The 24993-nt window shown below is 35.1% G+C and overlaps 2 protein-coding genes across 5 annotated transcripts; one reads left to right on the top strand and one right to left on the bottom strand.

Moving 5' to 3' along the window:
- Positions 1–84: 84 nt before the first annotated feature.
- LOC113741024 (replication protein A 70 kDa DNA-binding subunit B-like) lies at positions 85–10544 on the bottom strand. 4 transcript variants are annotated; one of them, XM_072047681.1, is made up of 11 exons: positions 9963–10342; positions 9639–9840; positions 9419–9470; positions 3087–3260; positions 2734–3004; positions 2446–2655; positions 2276–2354; positions 2051–2180; positions 1100–1257; positions 903–1023; positions 85–824 (listed from the first exon to the last, which is right to left on the bottom strand). In XM_072047681.1, the coding sequence occupies exons 2-11, from the start codon at positions 9674–9676 to the stop codon at positions 405–407; spliced, it is 1653 nt and encodes a 550-aa protein (XP_071903782.1). In that variant the 5' UTR covers positions 9677–9840; positions 9963–10342; the 3' UTR covers positions 85–404. The 4 variants fall into 4 exon arrangements, with proteins under 4 accessions (XP_071903782.1, XP_071903784.1, XP_071903783.1 ...); XM_072047683.1 differs by lacking the exons at positions 9639–9840; positions 9963–10342 and adding an exon at positions 10462–10544; XM_072047682.1 differs by having other exon boundaries at positions 3087–3250; positions 9639–10341.
- Positions 10545–12581: 2037 nt separating this feature from the next.
- LOC113742805 (putative disease resistance RPP13-like protein 3) lies at positions 12582–16521 on the top strand. Its single transcript, XM_027270790.2, has one exon. The coding sequence runs from the start codon at positions 13565–13567 to the stop codon at positions 16220–16222; it is 2658 nt and encodes an 885-aa protein (XP_027126591.1). The 5' UTR covers positions 12582–13564; the 3' UTR covers positions 16223–16521.
- The last annotated feature ends 8472 nt before the right edge of the window (positions 16522–24993 follow it).

Here is a 24993-nt window from a genome sequence, read left to right on the forward strand (position 1 = left end):
TGTTATTACATGACATACAGTCAATAAGCCATACAGAGTGAAGAGAGAAAAGATGGAAGTTGTAACTGAGAAGCCGTACGAAAATAATAGAGAACCACATCATAGTATTATAAAAAACCATAGCTTAGATCAGGATGTTTGAGTTCATGACCATACGGACAGGGATATAGGCCCAATGATAGTTTCAGATTTAGATTAAATGCTCAGTGGCTCCTTTTCTAAGAAGGTATAATAGACCACCTTGCACTTAACCTAATTTGAAACAGTCTTATTTTAGATACTTCTATTTACATAGAACAGATAAAGGAAAAGTTCAGCCAAGTTTGTCCGTTAAAGTAGTAGTACTTAGGAATAATGAAGATCCATTCGCAAAGGATATAACTTCAAGGATGGGCTTTGGCAGTTTAGGTGCGGTGTTTCTTAGTGGGGTTGACTCTGAGTTTCATTGGGGCTGCTGCAACTGCTGCCTTTTTCTTCTTATCTTCTGTGTTAGAAGGACTGAGTTGATCCACTCCTTTGCTTTGTGTTTCTCCTTCCATTATGCTATCAACTTTTTCTATTGCCATATTTTCAGCCATGTCGGTAACATTCTTTTTGGAATGTTCTTCTTGTGCTGCTGCCCAAGTGGATGCTGTAGCTTTGTAGTTGGTGATATATTTGCTGATGACATAGTTTTCTTCTGCAGTAGCATTGTTGATATGGGCAACTATGGCATTGTACTTTTCTGAGCTCCTGGAACTGTGGATTGTATTTGATTTCTTGACCAAGCAAACTAAGTTTTTCTGCTTGATGAAATCTGCTATAGTGGCGTACTGGACATTTCCCTGTAGGAAGAATAGAGACTTTAAGTATTTATTTGAAGTGAGCAGAATGTTGCAAAGTAGTTTTGAGTTCGAATGTACCTGCTGCTCTTGCTTTTGGATGTCACTTATGCAGAATGGGAGGAGTTGTTCAGCATCATCACCACTCAGGTCAAGAGTTATAGCACCACTCATATCACTAATTTGCACTGTTAGTCTGCAGCTGTTTTTGGGTTCATGTTATTAGAAGCTTTTTTGGCAGCAGGGGTTGTTAATATTAGATTAAGGTATATGTTTACCGTGGAGTGAGACGGATGCGCTGGTAGCATGAAGTGCAGGTGATCTCGCAATCTGGCCTTGCTCTGATGTATTTGTAGCAGTGGGGGCATGAATGGTACCATAGCTTTTGACTTCTATCTAGAAGTTTTGGTATGCCTCTAATCCAATAGGGCCTTGCCTGCAATGAATGAGCATTGTATTATTACAAAGGCTCGGACAAGTATACCAAGTTTGCTAATAGTAATAGAAGTCAAAGTAGATAATCAATTTTGTAGCACTGTTAACCTATTGTGTTAAGCCATTTGTTAACATCTAGTACGCCAGGCAAGAATTGTATTAGGCCCAGAAGACCCTCTTATAAAAGATAATGCAAAGCATATGATTCTTGAATTTCACATGGGCGAGAGTTTCATAATAAAACTATAGAATCCATCAAGCAATTAAAAAGAATTAAAAAGCTTTACGCTACAGTGAGGTTCACAAGAGAGAAAGTACAATTTGACAAGTAAGATAATGAGTAGGGGAAAAAATGGTAATTACGCAGTAGCATTAAAACACGAAATTCCACCTACAAAGTCACAGAGATGCAAAAATACGAAGAAATGGGACAAACAAGTAAATAAAAAATTACTGGGTAAAATGGGAAAACAGGAGCTACTAATTTCATTAACGAGGACAAAATTACTGGATGAAAGCCCGTATATCCGGAAAAACCAAATGAAAGGGAGCATTAATTAGTTCTACAAAAACGTACAGATACAATGAAAACTAAACTGAAGACATTTTTGCCCAAAACATTCAAATCTCATTACCAATCAATCAGGAGAGTAGGGAATGGTAGTTCAAGCTTGTAGTCAGTATAATCCAATTCGATAACCCACAAGCCAATTTTGTAATGGAAGAGACTACAGACTTTTTGGCTGTTGGCATGCATGCAGAAATAAAGGATTGTGAGTGAGTTGTATATGTACCTCAACCACAGCTGTGAGATCGCTGATAGTTATAACTCTGTCATCATCTGGTACAGGTAGGAGTTTGAGACGATCACCATAAGTCCGCTCAGCAATGAAACGCGTGATTTCCTCTTGATTGTGACTGCACCTAATATTTTATTTGTTGTAATGTAAAGGATAGTAAGCCTTTTTGGTAATGAATGTTGAATAATTTATAATGTAACTATTTTAAAGTAAAGTTACCAGTTACGCAGGTCATTGGCTTGCTGAATTGGAGGATTGATTAGTATGCTGCTGGAGAATTTGGTGGATAGATGCATGGCTACAAAGTTGACAATAGCAACATAAGTTTTTCCTTTTCTGGTTTCAGTCAACTTAGGATTTTTGTAAATGGTTTTTAAAAGAGTACGTACCATGGTAAGATGTCACTCGGACTCGAAGCGCTGCAACCACAGGTTGGGTGTGGATCATATCAGCTATGTCTTGTCCCTCTTCTGATTCATGCTCTCCCCAAAGGGTCAGTACCATTGGGTGCGACATATGATCTGTAAGAATGATATCCCTAGTTGGTGTTCCACCTCTGATTGCTTTCGGGTGCACGTGAATTGCTATTCCAATAAGATCTAATAACCAGAGTTTGATATTAAAAAGTGTAACTATGACTATGTAAATTATATGTTAAGGTAAATCAGGAATGGTACCTATTTCATCAGTTGTGTCAATGTGCTGATAAACTGAATCGTAGTCAGCAAAGTTAAACACATTAGGTATCAGAGGGGGGTCCACTTCATCGATTTCTTGGACAAGCGTGGAGTTGTCAATGGTCCATGAGCACTCATTTGGGTACGTACTGTACCTTGGCAACACATTTTGAATCCTAGCATTCGATACATAATATCTTCGATATGGTTCAAAGTACTTCCTGAAGAACATTATATCTCCAGCATAAATTAGAGCTTGAGCAGTTTGACCCTGTAATTTTGAATACAGTAAGTGCTATGGTAATTAATTAGTTGTGTATAGTGCCAAAGTATGCAATGATAAGCTATATTACCTGACTATCAACAAACACCAACTTTTGGTAGCGTTTTCCATTTCTTGAAACCTGAACCTTTTGCTTTTCAATCACTTGAACAATGGCAGTCCAGTTGTCCATGAGAGGTTGGAGTTCTGTGAAGTTTACCAGGTTGCTTTCCATTTTTTGACGTTTGAAGAGTGCTGCAGACAACTACCACAAAATCGAAGGATTCCAAAGACAAGAGTTACACTCCGAAGTAGTAAGTTCATAGAATTTAAATATAATGTATTACTAAGACATTTACTGGTACTTTATTTGCTATTTACATATAACAGAGTACTGGAATTATTGACAAGATAGCTGCAATACATCCTTGTAAACTATATTAGGAGTCACATAATCTAAACTTGAATCATATACAGGAGGTGTGATCAAAATTTTAACAGATTTGCTATTTTTAGCTCTAGATAATGCAACATACAGCTGCCCATGTGAAAAAACAGGTTCTCGCAAATAAATGCCAACATAATCTAAAGTTTGCCCTTGAGCTTTATTAATGGTCATTGCAAAACAAAGTCTTATAGGAAATTGCATTCGTTCAAAAGATATAGGAGAATTAGGGTCATTTTCAACACGAAAGCAAATTCTATGTAGAAATACTTGCTTCCCAGCAAATTCACCAGAACTTATGACTGCATCTATAATATTGTGTTTAAGTGATTTGCATAGAAGTCTTGTTCCATTACATAGACCTTCTGGTGGGTCAATGTTTCTCAACAACATTATTGGTGCATTTTCTTTCAATGTCAATCGATGTGGAGGAAAACCATTTGGAGTGTGGCTATTCATGAAGTCCTCTAAAATTGCTTGCTGCGAATTATCTAAACATTTATCTCTGCTTAAATAGTCAAATGGGGTTCCGGGAAATTCCTGTATCAATTTTTCATTGATCTGATCTACAAAATCATTTTTTGTAGTTAAAATTGCTCTATTAATTAATGAGTATGTATTTTCAGAAAATATGTTGAAGTTTGGATAGACAGTTGTAATCAATTGATTTATGGATTCTGCTTCATTTGTATAGCGAAGAAGCAATGCTTGAGAGATGTGAATACTTTCATTTTTAACTGTGTTTTCTGTTCCATTACCTATACGAAGAAGGTACTTGCTAAAATCAGGATCTAATCTTGCTCTCATGTTTTCCTTCAATTTTAATTTCTGCAGATGAGGCCAAATATAAGATTTTACAAGGCTAGCTTCGATAAAGTCTGATTTTGACCCTTTTACAACTACCGGCAGAACTTGCCTAAAATCACCACCAAATACCATCACTTTTGACCCAAATAATTCAGAGTTATCCATTAGGTCTCTAAGTAAACGATCTACTCCCTCAATTCCTGCTCTATGTGTCATAGGCGCTTCATCCCAAATGATCAATTTGGCTTGCTGTAATAACTTTGCCAATGAGCTTTGTTTGCTTACTTTGCACATGTTGTTAGGATTCATGTCTAAAGGAATTTTAAATCGTGAGTGGGCTGTTCTACCTCCAGGTAAGATAGAAGCAGCTACTCCACAAGAGGCCGTTGCCAAAGCTATACATCCCTTTGATCTAACTGCAGCTAGTAGTGCACGGTACAAGAATGTTTTCCCTGTTCCCCCAGGCCCATCAATAAAGAAACTTCCTTTGCTGTGTATAAAAACAGCATCTATGATAGTATCAAATGCTACTTTTTGATCCTCATTTAATTTAGAGATAGCAGCAATATCTTCTTCATTGACTTTAAAGTTTAGCTCAGAATTTGTGTCTCTTGTACCTCTATCCATTTCATCAAACTTTAAGATTCGTGGTACTAATCCATACATATTAATGTTTTTTCCCATTGATTCTAAGAACTTGCTAATCTCATAGAGAACTTTATGTTGGACCTGATCGTTTGACAAATTCAAAGTTCTATTGAAATCTTCTGACATAGATTCTTTGAATTTTAACCATAAACTTCTTGGATCAGCAGGAGTGAAGTAAACTAATAGGGTAGCAAATAGTCTTCTAAAGCTATATGGCATGTGGTATAAAGCTGCTTCTTCTAGGCACTGCTCTTGAGGGTTATTGGATTCAAATAATCCTCTCATTATTGCTGCTTCTCTAAAGGTATTAACATAAACACCATCGACAGTTTTCAGGTCATCAAATGATGTTGGCCCTTTTACATTCAATAACAATAATCTTAAGAAGTACCTCTCACCCTCACTTGGATTTGCTGTAACAATTCGGCCTATTGAACCTCTTTGTTGCCTAATATCCCATATGCGTTTACCAGGTTTCCACACAAAATGTTCAGGAAATTCTTTGTATGTGCATTTCAATGTTTTGGCTCTCTCATCAGTAGCATTCATATGGAAAAATTCAGTTAGCATACTTTTCTTAGCAAATTTACTTTTCAAAAGATCTCTAAGATCAGCATCATCTTTGAAGGTCAGAGATTGGTAATTTTCAAGATGTAGCTGAAGGTTAATGACAGCAGGATGTGTTTCAAATAAGGGAAATCTGTAAATTCGCCAAATGGCTTCAATAGGAGAAACCCATCTTGCTGATTGGTACTCCTTAATTTCATCTATCTCTTTAGATCTGTCATCTGAATTCACAGCAAAGTGTATTTTATCATGTCCCTTATATATGTACTTATAAGTATACTTGACTACCTTTATTGTTGAGCAAATTTCAACATTCATATGGCAATTGAATTTTGCTAACAAGTAAGGATTATATGGAACTACCCATCTATTATCCAATTCATGGCCTCGAACTTTTACCTTTTCTCTATTGCTCCTCCGCCTATATGTTGGATAAGAATTTTCAGATTGTGTAGTTTTTTCTGCCCACTGTTTAGGATAATGATTTTTGCATTTTTTAACTGTTGTACCTTGCATACACACATTATCTGCATTTTTTTCGCCACAAGGACCATGCATCATGTGCTTGCGAACCATTTTAAACAAGTGTGGATGCTCTTTTTTGTCTGGAATCTCAGCAGAAACTATGTGATCATAGGATTCCGTTGAATATAATTTAGACGCTGGGTGTAAAATTATTAAGAAATGTGCATGCGGCAACCCACGTTTTTGGAATTCAACAACATAGGTGTAAGCAGCTACTTTACCCAATACCTCTTTTTTAAACAACTCTTCTTTTAAAATTTCTAATTTGGCATGAAAAACTCTAGCAGAAAGATCAACACGGTTTTGAGACTCATCAGTGGGCAGTAAGTTTTCTTTTATTTCTGGCCATGATGGGTTACAAGTCATTGTTAAAAAAATGTCAGGTTTTCCGAATTTTTGAACTAAGGCCATAGCATCAACATACCTTCTTTTCATATCACGAGGACCTCCTATAAAAGATGCTGGCAAAATTACTCGTTGCCCTACTTTTGAACCTCTACATTGGCCCTCAACTACAGAATCCATGACACCCTGTAATTGCTCAGTCCTAATTTGTTGTTGCCTATGCCGGAAAAAATCAAGCCTTTGACTCTCAATTTTTACGTACATGTCCACTACATACTGTTGAAATGCACGGGCAGTATTAAGAATACTTGGTTTATTTTTCTCCCTCATCTGGAACCTATATGCATAGTATTCACGCATGGACACATTCTCCTTTGAATTCTCAAAGTTTTTGAAAGCTGTTTCAAAAAATTTTAAGCTTCAATTTACATTTGGTAAACTAAAATTGTATTCATAAAATTTGTATTATATTTAAAAACAACTAACCTTTCTCTTCTGATTCTATTATATCTTCGGCAGATCTGAAGCTTGTTAAAGTTGCAGTCTGTTGATGATTTCTAACTGACCTTTTCCTTTTTTTTGGATTACCAGTGCCAGATCTCTGAATTCCAGGTTGCCACCCTGTTTCGCCAAAGGGAAATAGAAGTGGATACTGCAATGGATCATAACAGCCATAGTAATATTGAATTCTACGGCTTTGACCCTCTTTTGTGTATACTTGAATGTGTCTAGCATAGCTGTCCTGTGAGTTTTCACCTTCAACCCACAGTGCAGCTACTTGGGATACTGTTGGCTTGTTAAAGACTCGCTGATCAGTTTGACAGTAAGATTTCAGGACTATTTGATAATTGTTCAAGTCTGGAACATGTCTCAGGCTTCGGAAAAAGCAGGCATAAGGGTTACTTTTCATGAGTTCCATGAGTTTCACCACTATGCTCTCAGTTAGTTTTGTTGAAAAAGCCAATCGATTTGCGATTTCATGTTCAGTATCATGAAAGTATAACTGCAAAAACATTCCCGATCCTCCATGGGGAATCAATTGATTTATAAAATGATACGTTTGGCCCTGAATTTTGAAAGTATATATTCCGTTTCTTCTTTGGCAAAGCGATTTATCATAGTTAACTCCAAAAGAGGTGAAAGCGAACATACTATTGTATGTTCTTACATAGGTTCTGAAACAAATTGCTTCTTCAGTTTCACCAGTAAATAGCTCTATTAATATGTCTGGCATTTTATTCTCTTCTAAGACTACTTCTCCATCAGAGCAACAAAAGTTTGCAGACTCAGAATAAAATTTTTTGGCTCCGCAGTACTTGCAATTCTGTTGCTCTGGTAATCTATCAGCTTCCAAGCTTATCGAAGATAATGCCTCAATTCCCGTCACCACCCTTTTATGTTGTTTGCGTACATTGTTTTGTTTCCTAATCGAAGCATTTTGGTCTTCCCCACAGCTTTTAACTACATGAATGGATCAAAAATGTCATTAATATGATTTTTAATATGTTGAAGTTTTACAACTTGTTTTATTATGTAGAAGGAATAAACCTGAATTCTGTTTACACCTTCGTCTTGACATATGTTTAGCTTCTCTTGAACGTTTAGGTTCAACTGAATATCCTATTTATGCAATGGTGATCAGTTTTTGTCAATGGGATCGCCACTGTTATATGATCAACAATGGTGATCAGTTTGTTAGCTAACCTGTTAGATCCTCCATTGCTTCAGAAAGCAAGCTATAGCAAGAGTTGCAGATGGGTGGTTGGTCTACAATATTGGCAAATAAGGTGATCACTTTTAGCTAGTAGCTAGGGAGAAATCTCGGTTGGTAATGTTTGTTTCAAGAGGAAAGAATAATTAAACTTAGCAGTAGGAAACAATAACTAAACCTGAAGATTGGGTCGCTTTAGAATGCTGACACTTTTTTATCCGTCGAGCTGTAGAAGTAGAACCTATACATTTTCCACAGGATGTTAACTAACATATTTTGTAGGTCTCTTTTAATATATCTTTGGATATTTGTGAATTAAAAATGTTTTTAATTCTATGTGGTTCACCTTTGTGATATGTTGAAAATTCTGAAACATGCTCCTTCTGCCTTCGATTACCTTCAACTTTGTCTCCAGGAACTAAATAGATTGTGAAAATGTTATGCCTATATGACATCACAATAGCCTAAAGGAAAAGGGATTACAAAAATAACCTGCCTCACTGTGGTGCTTATGACCACAGTTAGGTTCCTGAATGCGAAAAGCCTGCTGTAACAGTTGCTTATTACTGGTGTGCTCATCATCTGAGCATAGAGATACAGGCAAAGGTAGTTTAGTTTACAGCCATACTTGTTGGGAGTTATTATAGAGGTAGGTGGGCATCTAAATATTCACTATAATGTAGTATATACAGCGCGATACCTTTTCCTCTCAATACTAACGAGGAGGTAAAAGTAGTCTTTGTCTTTTCTTTTTTACTTTTATAGGTATCACGGCGTTTTTTCCGTTGGATTTCTTTCTGCTCCTCAGTTAAAGAGGCATATCTTTGTCTAGCCTTTTCGTTACGTCGAGCTTTTCGGTCGAACATTTTAGAAGGATCAATGTTTCGATTCATAGTGGGTTGCTATGGAAATGTTGGGTCAACTAACAAAAGTGGTTGGAACTTGAGGTTTACACAAACTTGAACAATTCGAATGAATCCTAAGACACAAGAATGAATCCTAAGACACAAGCTTATTTGTAGTATACTTCAGCACAGATTCAGCCTACAAATATTAACCACTTTTTGCTACCGAATGAACTGCAGCTCTTTTAAAATAAGGAACAACTACAATACTAATTGCTTATGCTTTCATGTATATACACATGTCATGAAATCTATGAGCGATGAAAGAGCAAAAGATTTTTTAACTGTACTACATAATACTCAAATCCAATGTAAACAAAAGAAGATTGCCAAACAAGCATAAATTGTAAACTAACGGAGATTTCCAAGCAGGCATGAATTCAATGATAAACACAGTCCACAAAATCATTTTTAAAAAAAACAAAACAGCTATTCCAGCAAGTTTGGAGAAAGGTCGAAAATGAACTAACCTTTTTTAAAAAGAAACCGATAAAACTTGATCTTGATGAGAAGAGTTTGAGCCTGCATGACAAAAAAAATAATTAACTTGGTATGAAAGGCCGGAATTAATAAACGGACGAAGGATGCAGATGAGAACAAACACATCAGGTCTAAGAAAGCATGGTAATTCTTTTTTTGAAAGCAAAAGCCAAAATCAAATGGGTAAAATTACTTGTATACGAATCTCACCTCAATTCCAAGGAAATTCCATATCGGCGACCAAACATATCACAGAGAAACAGCTATATGTAGCAACAGATTTAACACCAACCAATCATAGAAGGAAAGGAGAGAAACGGAAGAAGATGGAAGGCTATGCGTCTAGCAAATGCGGAAGGAGGAGGAAAGCCATAGGTGGAAAACGTGGGGGAGCTAATACTTCATCTGGTGGCTGTTTAATAATTAGAGCCATTAAGAGGAATAAAGTGGAAGAAGAAGCAAATAAGCGGAAATCAAACCTAATCAGCCAAGGAATTAAAGAAGCCCAACATAATAAGAGGAACAGAAACTGACATGGGTGGCAAACATGGAGAAATTAAGAGACCGTTTAACAGAGGGAGGTGAAACTGGTGGAAGTTGAATTAAAAACCTCTCATAATAGTCACCAATAATCAAAGGGGCTTCGGTGAAATTTGCAAAGGGGCAAATGAGAAAACGGTTTTGGGTGGCAGAGGAAGAGAAACAGGGGTCTGACCATTTAATGTTAGATTTGATTACTGAGGTCCCTTATTCAGTGCCTATTCAGTGCTGTGTAATTAAGCTTAGCACCGGCCACTTCAGGATTGGCATACGAAGGATTATACTGGTGCATTTTATTTAGGAATTAGTATTCTACATATGGGCTCATTTGGTAATATGAGCCCCTAAGCAATTAAGAAAGGGACCCATCAAAATAATAAGAGGAGAGCAGACTACAATGGGTGATAACGTTGCAAGCATCATGGATAAAATAGTCATATTAACACCAATCATTGCATTAACAACTTGTACAATATCAGCTCAACATCTCTACCTTGTCCAGTTGTCCACTCAATTGACAACGATATCCAAAAAGGGCGGTTGAAACTTAAAGCTTTCTTGCACAACGAAGATTTTCTTATATATGTATAGGATTTTTATCCAAAAAATTAAAATGATATGTTTCATCTCACAAATTTTAGAAAAAAACTATTTTTTTGTCCTTTACTTTTAAAATGAAGCTAATCAATCCCTCACAGTTTTAAAACAATGCAAATCAATGCCAAAATGACAACCTGATATAGATTTCAAGGGTAAAATTGAAACATCACTTTAGTGTTAACCAAATCTAAGTATATCTGACATATACATCATATTAAGTCAATAGAAAAAGGAAAAAAATTCAAAATTACAGCATAAGAAAAACCTTCTCTCTTAAAAATTAAAAATTTTGAGAAAGTGATATTAGGTTAACATAAAAAAAATTAAAATTATGACATAAAAAACAAACCATTCACTTTAAAAAGAAGAAAATTTTAAAAATTATAACATCAAAAACAAACCCTTCACTCTAAAAAGTTTTAAAATTTTTGAATTATAAAATTTTGATTGTTTCTTTTTGTGTTGACTAATGTCATTGCCTCAAAAAATTTTAACTTCTTTTAGGCAGAAATGTTTGTTTTTTATGTCATAATTTTTATTTTTTCATTTTATAGTGACTTAATGTCATGTACGCATTATATGTAGCTAGATTTGGAAGAACTAAGATGATGTTCCAATTTTATATCTAAAATCTATATTATATTATCAATCTGGAACTAATTTGTTTCATTTTTAAAATGTGAGGAACTAGCTTGTAGCATTTTAAAAATGAGAGATAAAAAATATTTTTTGCCAAAAGTAAAAAATGAAATAGGTCATTTTTTCAACAAAAAATGCCATACACATTAATTATCTTTGCATGTTAATTAGTTCCATCATCAATTATGTGGCAAATGTTATGTCAATAGGTGGGGTATTAATGAGGTCAGATTCCCACTCTGCTCCAAAAAAGAGAAAGCAGAGGTAAATGATGGAAAATTGACTTGATAAGAGAGGAATCTAGTACATTTTTGTTCTTTTTCCACCTATAAAGGTGCTTTTGTAAGTCTAGATCCAGAATTTCTTGAAAAGTTTTGTCTGATCAGATTAGTGGTATTGGTGATTTAGTTCCGCTCAGTTCCCCTCTTAACCCCTTTGATCATCCCCTAGGAGTAGGTCTAAATTATAATATATCGTGTCTGAAAAAAAAAACCTATAAAGGTGCCTTGGTTTCGGCTTGTGGAAAATTGATCGTTGCTTGTTCATACCAGGACCAAGGCTTTACTGTAGCATCCAAAACCGTGGACCTATAAAAATGTCTTGGTCATGGCCTGCGAAAATTGATCATTTTATGTTCATTCCAAGGGCCAAGACTTTGCTGTAGTATCCAAAACCGTGGACCTGTAAAAGCGTCTTGGTTATGGTTATAAGTAGCAAATAAATTTATTTAACTAAATTTATTCATATCTGTTCACGAATAGACGAACTAATAGTTTGAAAAAAAAAAACGGAGTTATTATTGAACTAAACTAACCAAATTTCAATTAAATTTTGTTAAATGGAACCTACCAGGTTGCTATACTACTTATTGCAATTTAAAAGTGCAAATTCAATATAGAGAAATCCCAATTCATCAACTATATAATTATTGCGCATTCATGAATATAGATTTTGGGAATGAAAATTAAAAAATTTTAATAATATTATATAGGTATAAAGCAAAACTTGTTTGTTAATGATCCACCCCAAAGCCATCTTGAATCTATCATGATTCCACTTGAATGTTTCTTGAAAAAAAAAAAAAAAAAACTTGTTTTCAAATCATTGTAACTTAGTTTTGAAAAAAAAAAAAACTTGTAACTGTGAATTAGTGCATGAGAAATTTAACTATTAAACACTAGTTATTTCATTCTTCATCCTTCGTATACTTTGTTTGATATCCACCGTCCCAATACTAGTAGTGGTAATATGTTACTACTACAATCCTAATAATCATTTCTTTCACGTCTCAGTCTCAGGGCGGGGTGCTTGCGCTAGCATTCCTTGTCTCGTCTGCTTTACCTTTTTTATCCCCCTTTTATCTAATGGGGAGAAGAAAAATTAGAAAAGCTGAAAAGAAATGTAAAAGAGAAGGCATGTCTCCAGAAAACGTCAAACCTACAATTGAAAGTGGACGATATTTGCGTCGCATTCTTTCGGTAATCTCATCTCAGATGCAAAAGTTTGCTGGGATAGTTCTTGGATTGTGCAGCAACTGGCTCTTTGTTTTTTTTGCTACTACAGGATATGATACCATGACAATAAAGTAGACAAGTGGATCTAGCTTCTTGATCACTCCAAGCATTTGAGAGGTTCTTGTTTTTTCTTTTTTTCTTTTTTTCAACAAATGATAACAGCTTTATAGATATTAACACTTGATAGTACAAGGATTAATTTGAGAGGTTCTTGTTGAAAGGAAAGAAATTCAAAGGGCCCTGTTTGTTGTTCAGCTTCTAATGTTCCTAATTTTCACCATGAAAATTGTTATTTGGTCTCTGCACAAAGTTGTTGGTAGATGTCTGCGATGTTACAATGAGTACCATTAATTAGGTCTTAAATATCTTGAAAGATTTTGCACTCCAAAAGGTAGTATAAATAAAGCTAAAGTACAATGACAGGATCGACGGGATGAAATAACCGAGGAGCAAAATTCAATAATGTGTCCAGATTATGAAATGGAAAAGATGCGCTTGATTACTGTAGCTTATTTAGGTCAGTAGAAAAGGTGAACATGATGGAAAGAAAGGATCTCAGGCAAATAATAAAATGAAGGCAAGGATAAAGATGAATTATTCCACCGTCCCAAAACACGACAGCAGCAGCACCTTTATCTTTTTTGGAGGGCTCCCAGACGTCCCTACCATGTAAATCGAACTGCTTTCTTATTGACTGGAAGAGAAAATGAACCACGTGAGAATCGAGCCTCTCTTCTGAGATCAGTTAAAAACAACAGAGATTAGAAGTTTTGCAGCTGCACCTAACAGGCAAAAGCTTCTCCTCCTTTACTAGTTGTTCAAAGCAAAGCTCACTTTACCACGATGGCTGACCCTGCTCTCTCTTTTGTTATTGAGAGAACTGGCGATCTGCTGATTCAAAAAATTGTTTTCCTGAAAGGCGTTCGACGACAAGTTGAGAGACTTCGAAATGATCTGGCCCGGATGCGGTGTTTCCTGAAAGATGCAGATCAAAGGCAAGATGAAGAGGAGAGGATTCGCCACTGGGTTTCTGAAATCCGAGATGCTGCCTACGATGCGGAGGATATCATTGAGATATTTGCCAGCAAAGTTGAGCTCTTCACAAAGGACGAGGGATTGGTCACCAAATTGACATATTATCCCTTGAAAATTGTGAACTTCTACAAGATAGGTAAAGAGATTGAGTCCTTACAGATGAGGATCAATGACATAGCCGACAGCCGTGAAAAATACGGTATCAAAAATCTTGGAGAGGGAACGAGTACACATGGAGAAGAGCTTCAACGGCTCCGACGGTCCTCTCCAGTTACTGAGGACAAGGATATAGTGGGCTTCGTGGAGATTACAAAATCGCTGGTGGCAGAACTTTTGAAAGAGGACGAAAACCGCCGTGTGGTTTCAATCGTTGGCATGGGAGGTGCTGGTAAGACAACTCTAGCCAAAAAAGTTTATAACCATGCTGATGTCAGGGCAAGATTCAACTGCCGTGCTTGGGTATGTGTCTCTTCAAGCTATGATCACAAAAAGATACTAAGATCAATCATAAAGCAATTAAATCCAAACGATGACAAGCTATCTGAAATGTTGGAAAAGATGGAAGTGGAAGAGGAAGTGTTGGAAGAAAGGCTCTATAAAGATCTCCAAGACAAATGTTGTCTTGTAGTACTTGATGATGTATGGAAGGAAGCAGCGTGGGATTGTCTATCCAGGAGGGCATTTCCTGATGTTGGCACATCAAGTAGATTGCTGCTTACAAGTCGCAATCGGGAAGTTGCCGTACACGCAGATGCTCTTAGCAACCCGTGTGAGTTGAAAACTTTGGGACAGGAAGACAGCTGGCAGTTGTTTCTCAAAAAGGCCTTAGGTCATGGGGCTAATGCTGGGTGTCCTCCGGATTTGGAAGGAGTAGGCAGAGAGATTGCAAGGAGATGTGCCGGTCTGCCACTAGCCATCACGGTTATAGGTGGTCTGCTACTGGGCAAGAAAAAGTTGAAGAGTGAATGGGAGAAAGTTCTCGACAACTTTAGAGCATACCTATCAAGCAGCCAGAGTGAAGCAGGGGCAATTCTGGAATTAAGTTATGCAGACCTTCCTCCCAATCTGAAACTTTGCTTTTTGTATTTGGGTTTGTTTCCTGAGGACTCCTTCATTTCTGTGCGCAAGTTGATCCATATGTGGGTTGCAGAGGGAATAATGCAGAAAAGAGAAGCAAAAATTTTGGAGGAAACTGCAGCATATGATGATGTGAAGCGACTTTGTAGCAGAAATATGGTCCAAGTGGCGGAAATGACTGTTGATGAGAGGATTAAAAGCTGTAGAGTCCATGATGCACTGCGAGAGCTTGCAATCAGAAAGGCAGAGGATGAAATTTTTTTTCAGATCCATGACACCAGAGATGATGAAATATCAGCCAAATCCAGGTACCTTGCTGCTCATATTCTCCCTCTGGATAAAAATTATTTTGGGTCTTCGGCCCCTCCTCTCCGGTCTCTGCTTTTTTTCAATATCCACGGTTACAGGGAAAACATTAGTCTTAGCTTCAAAAGTTTCAAAAAGCTTAGGATATTAGACCTTGAGAATGCTGAGATGGGTTATGATTTGCCAAAAGAAATTGGTAAAGTCAGGCTTCTAAGGTACCTCGGTTTAAGACGCACATCTATTGGAAGGCTCCCTCATTCCTTCGATTGCTTGCGAAACCTACAAACTCTTGACATACGGAACATTAACCGAGTGATAGTTTCAAATTTCATTTGGAAGCTTGAAAGTTTACGGCATTTATATGCGTATAAAATGGAATGTGATGTGCCTCTTAAAATTGAAGGATTGAGGAATCTCCAGACTCTGTCACGCATACACTTTGATGACATTATGCACAATAACATGATAACTTTGACAAGTCTTCAGAAACTGGGGATTTGGGTGGATGACAGATCAGACATAAACAAACTCTGCATGCATTTATCTGAGGTTGGAAGCCTAAAGGCGCTACGTCTTTATTTTGATGGAGGAAGCGAGTGGCCATCTCTAGGTGGACTTTCTAAGCTCCAGCATGTAACAGCGCTTAAGCTGTTCGGGCTGGGTTTGAGATCGCTACCTCCTGATTTCCCTTCAAATCTCTCTTGCTTGTCTTTGAGTTTCACACGTCTCCAGGATGACCCAATGCCAGCACTAGAGAAGTTGGGACAGCTGTCGTTCCTCAAAATGGAATTTTCATATTGGGGACCACAGCTAGTCATTTCTACGCATGGGTTTCACCAATTGAAATTCCTTGAGCTCAACTTCCAACATGGTTTGAAGGAAATAGAGGTGGAGAAAGGTGCACTGCCACAGCTCCAGTGCCTGAGAATCAGGAAGTGCCTCTCATTAGAGAAGTTGCCGGAAGGGCTGAAGTACATGTCTACTCTTGATAAGCTTGAGCTTGTAGACATGCCAGAAGATTTGATCAGTAGGCTTGATGTGAGAGAAGTTGCCGGAAGAGCTGAAGTACATATCTACTCTTGATAAGCTTGGGCTTGTAGACATGCCAGAAGATTTGATCAGTAGGCTTGATGCGGACATGATATCCAGTGTTCCTAACCTCAGAATATTTTGACTCTGGGATTTCGCAGAAGGAAGGAGGTTCATATTTGTAATTCTCGCGCAGAATGGAAGTTATGTAGTGTATTTCAAGATTTATCAAAATACTAGAGAATTGTTTCCCACACAATGCGTGGCAGTATTAGACCTGTTGAAAAGGCCATTGATTGTGTAGAGAATATTTTCTCCTGAATGATAATATTTTCTACTGAATTATAATTACAGTAGCGCGATGCAAGGCACATTAAAAGGCATAAATCAATATATCATGATGCATGCTCCACAGAGGGTCATAGAAACCTAAACAACAAAGGATAGCAATAAAGAACAATTACGCTCTGTCTTGTTTAAAAATTGTAAATCAACATAACTAAGGCTTTTGCTAATTTTTTACTACATCTTGACATCATCTCTTTTCTAAGATATCACGGTGCAGATTATCCAAATGTGAATGTTGAATATCTTGCAATTCTTCGAAACTGATATTAGTTGAACTTAGTGAAACGCTACCAAAATCAGGCAACACAGCTCCGGGAGAAGGGAAGAGGAGAAACAAAGTACACCTGATATTTGAAGTTAACCAGAAGTTGTAGCGTCAAAGCCCAAAGTGCCCTCAGAGATGTTCATGCGATACCCACTGAAGCAAACCATTATAGCAGCAGGGTAATTAAAGCAAAGTTCATGTCCATGCGCAAAACCAGAGAAACAAATATAACAAAGATAGCTGCAACAAAATGATTGAAGAGTGAGATATGTTAAAAGTCTCTATCACTCCAGTTAGGATCTGTCTAGTGAATAATCCCCTTTCAAAGAATTAAGTTATGGAACTTAGAAGTGCTTATCTATGACAGAAATTAATCAGTGCATGACCAGCATCAACTTCCTAAAACCAAAATTGAAACAAAAACCAAATTATATCAAACAAATGATGATTGACTGCAGATTCTACTTATTGATCCCCAAAACATGTGAAAAATTAAAACCAAGACGGTAGGAGCTGAGAAAGTATTCTTTGACTGGTCTTTGGTCCTAACCACGACAGTCACTAACACGACAATGCAGTTAACGGCAAAATTAATGTTTCATAACATATAATTGCTGCATAAAATTTCTGGGTTCCTCCTAGCTTAATGAAATTGATGTTTCTAGGTCTATCAATGTATTGTTTCCAATGGAATTCATCCAACAATAAATCAACATACCACAAGACTGGAACAAAAAAAATTGATTAATTAAAAGATATAGAGAAGATACACAAAATGATCAATCAGGCTTAGATCTGTAACAAGAGGAGGCAAAATGGAGGGAGGCACCACCATGGTTGCAAATTCTCAGTTACATATGCGAATGAGTTCCATCTCATCCCAGAAGCCATCTGGGTTGCCAGCCAAGATATGGGTTTGAATTTACCTCTATGCATTTCACCATCAATAACTCAATAAAAGATTTTCATCGTTCCTGCCAGGAAATATACACAAACCTCAATGCCTAAAAGCAAAAATGCGAGAATAATTATGATTATAGAGCAAATACGAGAGTAAGAAATTACATGAAACAATTTAAAAAGGCGAAATTGAACTAAATATACCTCTCTTAGGTCTCTCTCTCTCTCTTAGTCAAATGACACAAATGTCCAGTTTACATGCCATGGCAGATTGAGGTTTCTTAGCTGCTGATAAGTATGGCCACTATAAAAACAAATGCCAACCCAAAAGCTAATTTACCAACAAAATTCAAACTAATATAGAAAACATTAGCATCTAGATGAAACGAGGTGAATACGGCAATCTTAGGGCATGAGTTTCGGAGCTGACACAATCTACATACCATATTCATGAAGAGGAGCATCATAATCATAGCTAGTGGCAATAAATTGTCCACCACCTATCCTGCCCAAGTTTGTTCCTCCATGATATTGCTATAAAGACAAGAAACTAAGAAGACAATCACAATAGTAATTTAGTAGGAATTTGAGGAAAAATAATTTTTAAAGCACTAAACTTTACCATGTAGTAATAGTTAATTAAAAAGCCCCATTTTCAATAAATTCTGCAAGAGAAAATGCCAAGTCTTTAGCCGGATGGTAAGTTACTACACCTCTGAATTCAATAAACTTGGAAAAAATGGATAAAAATAGAGTCACTTCCTGTCATAAAACTCCAAGAACCACGTGTAACTCTCTATAAAAAAAAAAAAAAAAAAAAAAGAAGAAGCAATAACTGACCGTCTAGTTCAGGTTTCTAACCACATCTTGGGTTAATAAGCCTTATTTGGGGAGAAATAGTCACAGTAGAAGCCGTTGCATGTATTTGTCTGGGCAAAAGTAAAACAGACATACTATTAGGATATTTATTATCCTCTACTTCTTGAACATACTATAAGGACATTTATAAAAGTATAAGCTACATTGTATTGGTCTAATACAACTTGAAAAATCTTATTTTATGTATATTGTGCTATTTAAATAAATAATCCCCATTAATTCTGAATTTCACATTATCTACACCTTAAATGAAGCATAAGCTCAACTCAATGCTAAGCTTATAGGAAATGTCTACAAGGCATAAGCTATTCAACAAAATGCTTTTCAATGTGCAATTTCATAAGCTATAGTACTAATCCTAGTTCACCACCTTGTACATCACATATTAAATAAAATACTATGACTTACCATCATTTTGATGATAAACTATTAATATTAGCCTATTATAAAACGTGACTTACTATCATTATCTAGTGATAAGTTACTAATGCTATTAATACACCAGGTACCAATGTTAAGTAATACATGTAAAGCATCTAACGATTTTCTTATTATTTCAAAAAGTTGTCAATAGCCCACGAGTACGATTGCTGGAAAAGTAGTAGTTCAGTCTTAAAATCTTGCCTCTTGCACACTACTTTGTCCGTTAGGGAACAATGAATCAAAGAAAAGCTCTGGAGATTCTTTTTTATTTTTAGAAAAAAATATTTATGCACTTTGTTCGCTCATTTGAAAATGGTTTGGCTTTATTTTACTGAGTATTCATCATGGTCCACTGAATGATTCAATGGGAACTTAGATCTACTTAATCATGCATAGCTACACACAAATTAACAGTGGCATTTTGTGAAGGTTCCAACAACATTGGCTAAATAATGGTAGTTCTTCACAGTAGTGTCCAAGATTTAGGAATCTTTCTTATCTCAAGGATGTAAGGAAGGATGATCAAGGTGTTTCGTTCTATTGTTGGGAATGTATTGACTAATTCTAATGCTATATGTTAAACTAATTAATCCATAGCTTGAAAATCAGTTTGTTGTGTTTGACAAATATGTTGAAATATTGTCTCAGAGGCTGAGAAATATGTAATACATTGAAGCAAATATGTTGAATTGATCTCAATTTGCTTTTGACAAAAATGTAATTTTTGAGGACAAAATAGAGCCATGAACAGTTGAACACCCCTAAGATTGTGGTGAAAGTCTTTAATGCTTAAATTTCTATGAAAATTAGTCTAAAATCCAAAATGCATTTCTATTAGCCATCAATGGAGAGTTCGAAGACAAGCCCTTTGTTCCCCTCCAAAGAAAAACCAGCATAAAAATAGGAAGTTAGATATAAGGGACTCTTCCAGTTTAGCATAATTTAACACAAAATTAATCATATGCAGTATAACCCTATTAAGGGAGAAATAAAATCAAACCAAATATTTCTTTTTTCCTTAAAGAGCTAGTATATGGACATAGGTTCAAGAAGCCAAACTTACAGGTTTGTGAATATGCATATCTGATTCATGAGTATTGCTTCTGGTAGAATTACCATAGCAGTCTATGAAAGTTGGGGGGAAACTTTCTTATCAGCAACAAATTTCCCAAAATAACAATACTAATAAGAAAAGTAGAACAAGGACAATTTACTTGAATAGTAAATCTTTTTTTTCTTTTACAAAAAGAAAAAGGGAGGGAGGGTAGGAGAGGTAGAGAGGGAAACTAATAGAACTCTTGCTTGTTTTCGTGGAAGGTGCAGTCCAAAGAAAACTGAATTGGAAGATTTAAATCAATTCAAATAGTATGTGATATGATAGGATGCACAAAAAAAATCTCAAATACATAAAAATAAAATACTTGAAATAAGTTGTAGAAAAGAATTCAACTTCCTTAATCTCACACGATGAGATTTTCTATACCCTAACATAGTAAAAGAGTGCAAATTATATAGTGAAAAAAAAACTAAAAAAAAAAAGAAAAAAAGAAATCCCATTCAAATCATTAAACTCCAAAATTTTTAAAAAAAAACTGAGACTAATATCTACCAAAGTAGTCCAACTTAACAGCTACAATATAACTATTCATGAAGTAGAGATATCCAAACAAAAGAAAGCCAAAGGTTTACCTCCAAATTTTCCACTAAAGGTGTTTAAGTCCAAACCATATGCTGCAGAAAATTAGAACCCTAAACATTAGAAACAAAGGAAATCTGATAGTCGCAAAATGAACAAAATGAATACCCTTTCGGTAGATACAACTTTTCACCGTATGGCAATAAAGCAAAATTTTCTTTTAGAAACAAGAAACACATATGACCTTGAAAATTTTCTTGTAGAAGTATATGCTCAATAAAACAACGAATATCAAGCTGATGTGTGTACCTTCTCAGAAGTAGATGTACAAGCTTGGAGCAAAAATACCAATAAGGAAAATTATTCTCCCAAACTCATTGGGTTCTGTTTATCTACTCTTCCACATCCTATTCCTCTGCTTCCTGCACATCCAAAATACCAATAAGGAAAATTCTAAATCCTTTTTTTTTCCGAAATCAACAGCATGATTACAAAATCAAGCCCATGCTGCCCAAACTGAATAACAGAACGAGGAAATAAAAGCCCCTATTCATGTACTGGGAGAGAAGAAAAGAATGAAGCTGGCAAACACATCAAGGAATTCATCCCATATAAAAGTGTTGGTCCGTCTGAAATTGAGAATTGATTGCTTCCTACATACTACTCATTATACATATAAGATGTTAAAAAATTAAGCATGCGGAAATCAAATAACAAGCTGTTCATTTAAGTTGTTTGGGATAAACATTGAAGGGGGAAAAATTACTGAGGGGAAAGTTTTTTATTATGGGCACAACTGTAGGCTATTTATTATGAAAGGCATTTATAATAATTCTTACACGTAATGTTATTTTTTTTATGTGTTTGTAGTAATTTCATTTATACAAAAATTAGTACAAATGTCGTGTGTAATGGATAGTCCAAAGATTGCCTGCTATTTATAAGTTTAACACTCGCTTTTAATTCTTTCATGATTACTAGTTATTCAATGTTGTAACATGTATTTCCTTAAAGGAAATGTATATACTTGTTGAGAAAAAAAAAAGCACAATTTTGCTTACAAAGAAAAAATTATTTAGTTTTTGTGAACTATTGGAGACTTGGAGTGAAAGGAACAGTTTTAAAGGAAGGGTTAATTATAGAAACTCCCTTTGGAGTTTGGCTAAAGTTGCAGTTTACCGTCTAATATTTATTTCTTCTCACTTTGCCTCCTATTTCAGTCCAACTAATCAAATTAATCATTAAAGTAGTCGAGTTAACGAAACCGCTTTCTGCATACTCCCTCCGTCCCACTTTGATAGTCATGTTTCTTTTTTCACACAATTTAAGAAAAAGTAGTTAACTTTGTTGGAAAAGTAAATTTAGATTGCTATTTTCCTAAAATACCCTCACATTAAATAGAATACAACTTTATGAGAACTTGAATTAATGGTAAAAAAAGAATCAATTCTCATTAAATGGAGTAGGTTTATAGTAATAACAACTTACATTGAATAAGGGCATTTTAGAAAAATTAAAATACAACTACATTATTCAATTGGAAAGTAAACTACAATTTGGGACAGACGAAAAAGGAAAACAGGACTATCAAAGTGGGACGGAGGGAGTAGTTTATAAGGAAAGAACCCAATGTTCTTGGGATGTTCAAATTACAAGATATGATAATTGAGAAGTTAGAAAATGACACGAAGATAAGAGGCATCCATTTTCAACTCCTTTATAAGGAACGAGGGGGCTTCTAGAATTAGAAATTAGAAACTTCTGAAAACAGATTTCAGAATTTGAAGTTTACTGAGCTCATTGACCTGCTTAATCTGGTACAAATAAATGTTGGGAGAGGTCCTATGCCAAAACTCAGGTGCTTACGGATCAACTACTGTTACGATTTAGGAATGCTTCCTGGAGAGTTGAAGCCCCTGAAAGGTCTTGAGAGGATGGAGGGAGCAGCCACGCCAAAATCATTCATCACTAGGCTTCAAGGAATAGATTCATACAAGGTCGGCCATGTCCCCAACATGACCATGGAAAGCATTGACTTTAAAAGGTAGAAATTTCACGCCCAAATTCGAAAATCTGCTGCCTTTGTTAGAGCACAGCCCGATAGATTGGTTGAGTAAAACATTTCTTTTATTATATTTTGTTTGGTTATTTATCAACTGCTTACATTAACGGTGTCAGATAACTTGTTTTCTTCAAGATCTTCATCATATACACAGTTGACAACTTGAATATATATTGAGGTTTATGTGTTAAGATATCCTCAATATATTATTCTTCAACACTTAAAAAATTGATTGTATCACAAATGCATATTTTAGTCATCTTTTTATCTTTCTATAAGCTTTTTAAGCTCACATTCATTATATCACAAAAACTACTATAATACTACTGCATCAAACAAGGGACGCCTAAGGTGAACAATGAGATGGAATTTTCATTTTGGAGAAAAGGGAAAAAAAACAAATGGAATTCAATTATGGAAAAACAGAATAAATGCTCTTTTACAACAAATGGAATTTTGCTTCTGAAAAAACTGAACAAATGTTCTTTTGCTTTCAACCAAGCAATAAATGCCTAAAGAATTACGACTTTCGTTGCTTAACCGAAGGTTGAATGTAAGTATCAAAATGATTCATGGTCTTTACTATATTTAGCCCCATTTGGGGTTACGATATGTTTATAAAAAAACACCAAAAATATTTTTACGGTGTTTGATAACTAATTTTCTGTAACTTAAAGAGTCGAGTTTTTGGTAATTTAAAAACACTTTTGTTAAAAGCATTTGTGTAAGACGTCTTTATAAATCAGCGCAATCCTAATCAGGGCCTAAGAAAAAAGAGCTGTGAATATATAAGCTTATCACAATGCAAAAGTAACAATTGTTTTATAAAATGGGAAATTTATAGAAGTGCATAGTAACTGTTTTGGCAGTTTTTTAAATTTCTAATGCTGAAAATAGTCGAATGTATAACAAAAATTTTAGGATGCAATTATATAAACAATCATAATACTTGAAAAATAAATTCAAAATGAAAATAATGTGTTCGTTATTATGATGTATTCAACGCAAAATAGCTTAAACTTTTTTTTTTAATGTGAAAGTAGCCTTTATTCTTTATTTGGATATGCAATCACATAAATTAGGGGATAATGCTAGAAAAAATATGTAATTACTAGTAATATTAGTTATCAAAAGGATAATAATTATTTAATAGTAATATCAATAGTATTTATCAAAAATTGAATTCCATTAAGCTTAATATTTTGTGCTGCACGTAACTACCTAGAAATCAAATTCAATTAAAATAAAGAATTTGTACTAAAGTCTGAATGTTAGATTCTGAAAGTCAAATTCTATATAAATAAGAGTTTAGAACGGATGTGACTTTCAGAAAGTCAAATTCAAGTAAATTAAAAGAGTTTGTACTAACTTTTTTTTGGGAATCATATTCAGCCAAATTAAATGTTTGTACCAAATGTGACATTTTGGTAATTAAACTTAGCTGAACTTAACGATCTATACTGAAAGTCATTTTATTGGAAACCAAATTCATTTAAAATTAAGGATTCATATTTGATGTGATTTTTATGAAATCAAATCTATTAAATTTGAAAATTTATATTGAATGTGACTTTCAGTGAAATACATTCAGTTAATGTAATACCTTAAACAAAAAATGCATACTAACACAAAATGACCCAAAGGAAGGGGCAATCAAATATCTTTCCAGTAAACTTTAAAAAAAACTTAGAAAAACTTTGTAACAATTGTTAAAACTCTATATAGAGGCAGGCAACAAATACTACAGTAAGTAGGAAAGTAAATAACAACGAAAATCCGAAAAATAATAATAAGTCGCGTTGGCCGTCAGACAAACGGCCCTATACCAATAATAAGGATTCAGGGGGACCGTCTGACTGTGTCACTTCTTAGACATTCATGCCATTTATTCATGAAACAAAAAATAACTAAAAAGAAAAAAAGAAATACTAGTAAACAAAAAATAATGTGCTACATCTACTCCAATTCTAAAAGTTTTATACATTGTCAATATAATTTTTTTTTTGTAATAGTAGGTTTAGATCATGCCTTGCAATATAAATTCAAATTTAGAATTCAAATCATGCATATGTGACGTATATCTAAAACTGAACCTATTAGTATAAAAAATTATCACACTATCAGTGTACAAAAAGTTAATTCTAATTCTATTCCCACTTAGAACTGTAATAAGATATATGGACATTTCTATTGATGGTATGCGGTTAGAAGCAAAACTGGGAGTTGGATGCTCCACAGCATACACCTTCGAATATATGTAAGATAAAACTGATTTTTTTTTGTTGCGTTAAATGCAAAAAAAAAAAAAAAAA

This window comes from Coffea arabica, chromosome 4e, assembly GCF_036785885.1.
Source record: "Coffea arabica cultivar ET-39 chromosome 4e, Coffea Arabica ET-39 HiFi, whole genome shotgun sequence".
In the NCBI taxonomy this organism is placed as follows: Eukaryota; Viridiplantae; Streptophyta; class Magnoliopsida; order Gentianales; family Rubiaceae; genus Coffea; species Coffea arabica.